At 56.1% G+C, this 8600-nt stretch overlaps 1 protein-coding gene across 1 annotated transcript in view; it reads left to right on the plus strand.

The window, feature by feature from the left end:
• The window catches only part of LOC105567762, an 86425-nt gene that overhangs the window by 431 nt on the left and 77394 nt on the right, over positions 1-8600 (plus strand). The window contains exon 2 of the mRNA XM_012022875.1: positions 5976-6093. Within this exon, the coding sequence (XP_011878265.1) occupies positions 5976-6093 (118 nt within the window). The remainder of the gene's footprint in view (positions 1-5975; positions 6094-8600) is intronic.

Here is an 8600-nt window from a genome sequence, read left to right on the forward strand (position 1 = left end):
GTGTATATTCAAGACTGTCTTAAATTTACCTAAAGATACTGTACGGAATATTGCATTGGCTACGGAGTATCTGAAGATGATCTTGAGACAGTCTCGAATATATAAGATCTAACTATGAATACTAGCCTGCAAGTCAATCAGTGGATTATTACTGGAAACAGGGAATAAGTCACTGATTTGCAGTTGTAAGTGTACCACTGAAAATCGAAATTGGTTTGCGCTTGACGCGCGAGGAAAGAAATAGATATTGAGATTCGAAGATCATTTATCACTGACCTGACAGCGTGAATGACTGTTAAACGGTAAGCCGTGTTTAAGGTTTCCGGATTGCACCTGTTTACGACAACACGCATTCGATAATCGGAATCGAATATGTCAGTCGCTCAGTTCTAGCGGATCACGCACATGCACATTACAACTTGATGGAGTAGGATGGGAGAAAAGACTGACTCTAGGGAGCCGATGCCATTGATCTGCTCGATCTATGGAAGCTGGCCGCTCGCAAATCAACCACCACTTTGCCATGCATGTATTCGGTTTTGTATACACGCGCGCACAATCGCACGCGTCTTGTCGCTGCGCGGCTGCTTTAGTATATATGCATTCGTGCGCGAATACAGAGGTAAGTCGATGACGAACAGTCTGATGTGGAATGTTTCCGCGAAAATTGCGAGTTGAGTTTCGTACATTTTCGAAAGAGGTAAGTTTCGCGCTTTTATGCCGTATATAAAATCATGTGCGCGCCTCCGCTGAGATTGACACGCTATTTAAACGCCGCGCTTGATCCCGCGCGAGGATCAAACGATATTCGATTAATCGGTGGCCTCCGTAAGAAGCTGTAATCAGCTTCTGAGATTCGTAAATTCTTATTGCTTTACGAGGGTAATTCCGGCCGCACGTATTCAGACATCGAAGATCGATTTGGTGGCCGTGACATAACTCACTAAACAAAACGAACGCGCAACGCGGCAAACGGTGGTTGACAAAAAACAAAAGCAAAAGCCAGAAAAAATAGAGCGAGAGGGGAGAGAGTTAGGCGGCGGGAAGGAGAGAGAAAACTAGTGTGAAAAGAAGCGGTAAGAGAGACTAGGACATTTCGATACACACAGCGAGTGAGCGAGCGAGCGAGCGAGAGCGAGAGATAGAGAAACGCGCGTAGAGAAGCGAGAGAGAGAGAGAGGGGGGGGGAGGAGAGAGGGTGCAAGTAGAGGAGCTCCACGCGCGAGTAGCGAAAGCTGCGCAAAAAAACCGCAACGCGAAATCCGGACGCCCCGGAAAAAAGGGGCAAAAAGCCAGAAAAAAATAGTGGAACGCTCAACCCCGCCGGCGCACCCCCCCTCGCCATCCGGCGGTCCGATGGGGGAAATGAAATCGACAGGGCGTCCACCTATCGGTCCGATGCCACGTACACAATCCCGCGCTTGCACGTAGCATCCTCAACACATGTCGGCGGATTGCTTTGTCCACGTGCATTACGATACACCAGAGCGAACGCCCCCGCTGAGCACACACATTTATGCGTTCTCTTTCTCTCGCTCTCTCTCGTTCTCTCTCTCTCTCTCTCTCTCTCTCTCTCTCTCTCTCTCTCTCTCTCGCTCGCGCGCGCGCCCCAGCCGATCCATGCGCCGGTGTGTTGACGGCGCGTGTGTACCCCGACATAACTAAACAAGCAACAAGTGACCTTAAAATCTACGAATAAAAATACCGGCCACACTGATCGGATATCGTGCGCAGCTGCAACGGAGGCGCGAAGGGGTGAAACTGGGTGAGGGATGCGCGTCGCCGCGCCAAGAAAGATCGAGCGATCGTACGCAGCCAGAATGCAAATATTATCATTATATTGAGAAAAACGAGGGAGAGAACGAGGGAGGTGGACAAGAGGGCCTGGCGGCAAGGTGCACCGCGTGAGCAAGTTTCGTCGATTAAAAAGGTGCACGCGGCTGCTGCTCCGATTGTAACCGGTCCGTTCTACACTTGTTCTCTTCTTTTGTCAAACACAGACGTGATTATTGCAGCAGGTTAACGAGCGCGCGCGCGCTACCCGGCTCGATTTTCTCGTTAATACGCGCTAAATACTGAACGCGGAAAAGCCTGCTGGCGCATCCCGACTTTCCCCAGCAGAAATTCGTCTAATTGATGCGTAAAACATATCGCGGTGCAACGAATCATCGGACTCGTTGCATTAAGGGACGCGCTGTTGCAGGATAAAGGAACTATTCGTCGATTTCGAATTGATAACGAGAGTGTTCGCAAATGGCGTTCCTGGGATACTTTCCGCGTAATCGATGTAGAGCGACCGATTTCGGCAAAATTGGCGGACGCGAGAGAACATAATGCGCAATCAATGGGGTCCTCGTGTTGTGCGGAAATAAAATGTTTTCACCCCGCGCCGCGTAATAATTTAATTCGCGCCCGGAGACCGGTGTAAAGTGTAACCGTTACGATATCACTTTTCCGCGCCCGGTGCCGCAATATGTTAACATTGCGTGCCGCGCCGAGAAAAAGTGGACGCGGTCTTGGCGCAAAAGAGGGCGAGGAGTTTCTTCGCCGCGGCACTCTAGCCGCGGTAAGAAGCAACAAGTGACCTTAAAAACTGCGGGGATAAAAATACTGGCGGTTGATCGAGAGTTTTGCACGCCGCCGCTGAGCCAGCGGTAGATTGGGGTATGATTGGGTAAGTGGGCTTTTCGGGGTCGGAGCGAAACGGGGGCGGTGAAGGGAGGAGGGTGTGTAAAAAGTGGTGTAACGCTGAGACGCAGTTCTGAACCGGACACACTGTGTTTCGCGGATTGGCCCGTTTATTTCGCGCTATCGATGAAAATACCTCTCTCTCTTTCTCCGCTACCGGAGGATCGTTTTCAGCGCGCCGGACCTTTGAGGAAAAATATGTCGTTTGTAGTCAATAATTTTAGCTTAAACGACCGTAATTCCGGTCTGCAAACAATGAACAACAACAGCAGCAGCAACAACAAAAAAAACAAAACGAAATGAAGCATCGTCGGAAGACCCGTTACGCGCATCTCGCGTTTCCGCGGGCTCTTCATTTTCGACGTTAATTTTGATATTTGATATGCATCGCAACATCGCGAGGAGATACAAGAAAAAGCTTTCGGCTCTTAATTAGAGATATTATTGCGAACTTTTCATTATTTGCGCTAGACGAATAATTATACCCGCGAGATGAATAATCGCGGACCAACGTGGCGCGGCGTAGCGTGCATTATTTAATATCGCGATTGACCTTCCGCCCCGCGAGTCGAGATCGTATCGCGCGCGGAATCGTCGGAGGGGGTGGGGGTGGGTAATCGAAACGTATCCGCGTCTTCGGGCCCGACGTCCGTCGAGCCGGTACGCGCTACGTGGGGAAAGGACTAGAGCGTGGCGCGCGATCATTAGAGCAAAGGTGGCAGATTCCAACCCCTTTCCTCGTTAGTTCCGCCGGCGACCGCCTAAGCAGGAGCTCGCCACTGTCCAGCAACCCTTTCACTACCACACGCCGCGACGTAACCCCTTAGTACGCACGTACAGGCGTCTACAGACTCGCGGCGATTTTTCTTCGGGGCGCACTAACACAGCCCCGCCGCCGGCGTTTCTCCACCACCACCACCGCCGCCGCCGCCGCCGAGGCGGACGCGGGGCGCCGCGCGATACAGGCGGCCGAGGTAGCGCGCGTCCTCGTTTCGCGTATCGAAAGGGTGGCGGAGCCTCTCTTTTGCCGGCGATCGCGCATGACCGAGCACCACCGGCGCTCTCTCTCTCTCTCTCTCGCCGTCTCGCTCGCGCCCGCTTCCGTCCTGACCGACTAAATTATAGGTCCGCTCGCTTGTTTATTCACGCTTAATTACACGAGAGCCTCGCGATACTCCGTGGCGCGGCCGGGAGAAGCGGGAAGAAAAAAAAAGACGAGAAAGAGAGAGGGCTTTCGGATCGGCGCAACAGCCGATTTCCGGAGGGGACGCGCGATCCCCCGATCTTTCCGAGGATCGTCTTCTGAAGAAACCGCGGGCTTCGCCTCCCCCCCCCCCCCTCCGTCGCCTGAGATCGAAGGCGAGCGGCGTCCCGAGCGTCCCTCGGCGACGCCGAGGACGCGCGCGTACGCCGAAACGCACACCGTCGCCGCGGAAATACCGATGTTACACCTCGTGGTATATCCGCGTCGTGGCCTCACACGCGCACGGCGCCGAGTCGTCGGTGTGATAAAACGCGGTCGCTCTCTCGCGCCTGTCCTCGCCGTCCGCCTATCTCTCTCTCTCTCTCTCTGTCTCTCTCCATCTCCCTTCGCGTATACCTTCGTGGAGGGTCGGTGGTCAGCTTGCAGGGGAGGGAGGGGGGGTTTCTCATCCCCCGTTCCCTCGCTCCCTCCCTCGCCGTCTCTCGCGCTCCCTCCGTCGTCTCCGCCGCTTCCGTCTGCGTCGCGCTGCCCCTCCGGCGCGCTGGGCCTTTCTCTCTTCTCCGCAAGCTCCGTCTTCCTCCCTGCGATCGCCGTCCGACGCGTCTCGAACGAGTTCGGTGGCGCTCATATCGTCCGTCCGCCGGCGCGTCCTCGTCGCGCTCGAGCCACGGGGGGGCGCGCGCGCGAGAGAGAGAGAGAGAGAGAGGCGGCGCGCGTCCCGTCTCGCCTCCCCGCCCCGCGCGCCCTCCGGCGGCGATTGCCGTCGCGAGCTTACACGATCGGGATCTTCCTCGTCGCACCGTCGATCCACCCGTTGCTATCGCCTTCACCCCGAGACTCGTTCAGGAGCGCTCGCGGGCCCGCCGTCACCCGGGGGTAAGACGTCTCCCTTGCGGTACTTCCGGCCGACGAAATTCGTCGCTCTTTTCACCGCGTACGTACTACAATCGGACCCGGCGCGAATCCGCGCGGCGTCGCCCGGCCGGTAAGTTCGTCTCCCGTGTCGCGTCTATCGAACCGCCTCTATCTCGATCGGGGGAAATAGAATCGCAGCCGCGGGAAAGCGCGCGTAGCGGCGTTAATCGACGTAAACGGCGTCTCGCATAAATCTTGAATTTTACCGCCCCGGGCGGTCGGGTTCCCGCGTAGAGCCCAGCGCCAAGGGGCGGTCCTGCTCTCCCGCGGCACTTTTCTCCGTCCCTCCGCCCGGCGCGCTCGAGCCGTATCTCGCACACCAGCAGCAACCCTTCGCCGGCGACCCCCCGCGCGCCCGCCCGTCGGTCCGTCGGTCCGTCCGTCCGTCCAGCCGCTGGCTCGCCTCGCCGGTCCTTCTCTTCGGCGGCGGCGCGGCGCGCGGATCTTCTTTCTCTCGTTCGTTTCCCACCGCGCGCGCCTGCCGCTGATCTCACGCCGCCGACGGGCGACGAGCGCGACGTCGCGCCGTCCTCGTCCCTCGCGCTGCGCGCCTAGGAGAAGCAGCGGCCGGGAGCTTGCGATTGCGCGCGGCAGGGGCGCCACCGTACGGGGCAAGGCGGCCAAGAGGGGCCACCGGCTTGCTCCGCCGCTGGCCGGCGCGCGTAGTTCTCTCCCTTCGGCTTACAGCATCCGCCGGAGCTTCTCCTCTCTCCGCCTACGCGGTGCGAGTGTGCCGTGTGCGCCAGTGCGCCCGCAAGCCCGAAAGTTCGCGCTCCGCCACGCAGCCCAAGCTCTCTCTACCCGCGCGCTGTTCGGCCACGTTCGTTCAGGCCGGGAGCCCCCACGTAAAAAGAGGCACCGGGGCCGCGCGCGCGAGCCGCCACGAGAAGGACGAGAGAAGGAACTCGTTTGTTTAACAAGTATATATTTAGAACGAAAGAAAGGCAAGTTCGGTTCTCTTTTTTTTCCACCTTTTCGTTTGCGTTGTCTCAAGTCACGGGTAAAAAAAAGGGGGGGGAAACCGGAAGGAAAGTTTCGCGACCGGGGGAATAAAAAGGTTAACGCGCGAAAGGTGCCGGGGGGGGGAAAAGGACTCTTTCTTTCGAACGACGCGCGGCTCGACGTAGATACTGTGATGTCGAAAGCTCGCGCGAGAGCTTGCAGTGAGCGAGGATCGAAGAGGCTCGTCAATCCGCCGGCTTCGAGTGCGCCGATGTTGTGAACATCTTCCTACCCGTCCTCGTCCTGCCAACTTGTCACCTTGGGGGATCGGCGCGACCAAACAGGTGAGTGTGCGACAAGTGCGACCGGGCACCCTTTCGTTTTTCTCCTCCTGGTTTCGCTTCGACGGCTCTCCCTCTTTCCCTGTCTCGCCGCGAGACGCGACGACAGGTGAAGGCGGGAAGGAGCCCGCGGGCGGCTTCACCAACCGAGGCGACTCGGCGGCCGCGGCTCACTTTTCTCAAGTAGAAGAACACGCCGCTCGGGAAACGGGGAGCTCGCTCGCCAGTGAAACGCTCGCTTATTTTCCTTACGGCGTCCGACCGCGCGGCTCGTCTTTCCACTTAGGTTTCCCCTTAGGTTTCCCCTTGGGCTACAGTCGCGTCGTTTGGCGCGAAGGAGGTCTCTGTCTGTCTCTCTCGATCTCGTGTGGTGACGTTGACGGTGACAGGTGTGATGTGCTGGTGTCAACTGTGTGCCCGCGCTGAGAAACGATCTTGTCGAGACGGAGCCGCGCAGAGAGAGAGAGAGGAGAGCAACGGCGAGTGACGAGAGATCGCCCTCGGTGCTTGCCGACCGACGAAACGGGAAGCGATCGGTTAAACGAGAGGCGACCGCGCGGCTCTCCGTCGACGCGCTAGGAAAATTCGCGCCGCTTCAGTGACACCGCTTCGTGCCGGCGACAGTCGAGCGGGAAGAATGGAGAACTGTGTCGCCTCGTTGCAGTCGACGCCGGGAATGTTCTCTCCGAATTGCAGCGCGATAAAATAGATGCGCGTCGGAGTCGTACGATTAATCTGAAATCGCGTAGCTTCTAGTCGCCGGAAGCAAAGTGTTCGGCGAGCGAGTAAGAAATCGAGCGGGAATCTCGAACAAAACGGTCCGGGGAACGAGATAGCGGAGCGAGTGACGGGAGAAAAAGCACGCCCGGGCGAGCCTCGTGTGACAAATGCAACGAGGTTCCGAAATGCCCGCGGAATCGCGACGTGTGACGCGCGTGAGCGCCGATAAATAAAAGGGAATTTGAAGCGCGCGATAATTGGGTGAAACTTATCGGAAGCGTCTTCGTGACAGTAGGCACGGCCGGCTCCCGTCAGCCAGAAAAGCGGAGATGTCAAACGTTGTTCCGACGGCAGCCGTTTAACCCGCGACAGGTCGGGACGGGCGCGACGCGGATACGTTTTTAAATCAATAACGTAAACGGGGCTGCTCTCGAACGAGACGTAGGCTGAAATGTGTAAATAACCGGTCCATTTTCGGGCGGGAATAACCGATCGATTAACGACGCTTCGCGAGTGAGCTCGCGATCAGCCCGGCTCCGAGGACACCCAGCGTCGTCGCGTTAACCCTTGCTTACAAATTGCGAATCGCGTCCCTTGACTTGGCGCCGGCAGTGAGCGAGAGGCGATCGTTGGGGTGAAACTCGGGGGGGAAAAATTGAGAGAAACTCGGGATTGTTATCTTTCCAACGCCCCATCACTCTTCCGTTTCTTTTCCTCGCCGATTATCGCGATACGGAGATTCGCACACTGCTGTCTCGAGGGAGGTTCCAGAAATCCTGTCTTTGTCGTACACTTAAAAATTAATTGCAGCGACGACGTATCCATGGAACACTGTTGAGATGTCGTTCGAGCGGTCGTCCGTGTCGAACTAAGATCACGAGACAGAGAGAGACAGAGAGAAAGAGAGAGAGAGAGAGGCCGGGGCCAACGGAAAATCCGGCGGAACCAGTTTCGTCGGGTCGGGTGCACGTTTGAAAAAAAAAATCCGGTTTTGGAGCGAAAGGGTTTCAGTAAAGCGCGCGGCGGAACTGTTTTGCTGTCGGAATGCCGCGTGCAGTTAGCGGTTCGATCGATGGTCGCGTATAAACAGCTAATAATCAAACGAATCGTGTCATAAACAATCCCCACGGTGGGGGCGGTAGGGTGGTGGTAAAAGTATAAATGAGTGTCGATCGGTAGTGGGGTGTACAACCAGGGGTGGGGGTGGCGGCTTCGAAAAGCGCAGAAAAGCTTGACCCGCATAAAAATTTGTTTCGATACATCCGCGGCCCCGCGACTCGCTCTCTTCCTCTCGCTCCCTCCTCATTACGAGAGGGACTCTCGGCTAATGAGAGGCGTTTGTCTATTAGTTCCTAGAACGTCGCGACGTTCGGTGTCCGTCGTTTCACCGCGGACTCGAAACGAAATTCAAACGCTCCCGGGGTGGGCACCTCGCTTTTTAATTTCTTCCAATTCTGCGCGGGCAAGGGCTACTTCGCCAAGCTAAAATTCAGATATTAGCCTTTTTCAAACCTCGGGTAAATAGAAAGGACCGTACCCTCTCATTCTCTCAGGCATTTAAAATTGATACAATCTCGCGGTCAAAGGGCTAAGCGTGAGAGAAACCTTCGTGACAGCGCGTCGTAAATCAAAGCTTTCTTGTGTCTGTGGAAACGTATATGCCTGAACTGTAATTATCAATTTTTTAACTCAACATCTGTGATTGTATGGGAAGATGTTTCGAGGGGAAATTTATTGTTGATTTTATTCATTACTGTTTTCGTAACTTTCTGATCATCTTAGCTGTTTTT

This window comes from Vollenhovia emeryi, unplaced genomic scaffold (genome assembly GCF_000949405.1).
Source record: "Vollenhovia emeryi isolate VEMERY1.0 unplaced genomic scaffold, V.emery_V1.0 DF939135.1, whole genome shotgun sequence".
Lineage (NCBI taxonomy): Eukaryota > Metazoa > Arthropoda > Insecta > Hymenoptera > Formicidae > Vollenhovia > Vollenhovia emeryi.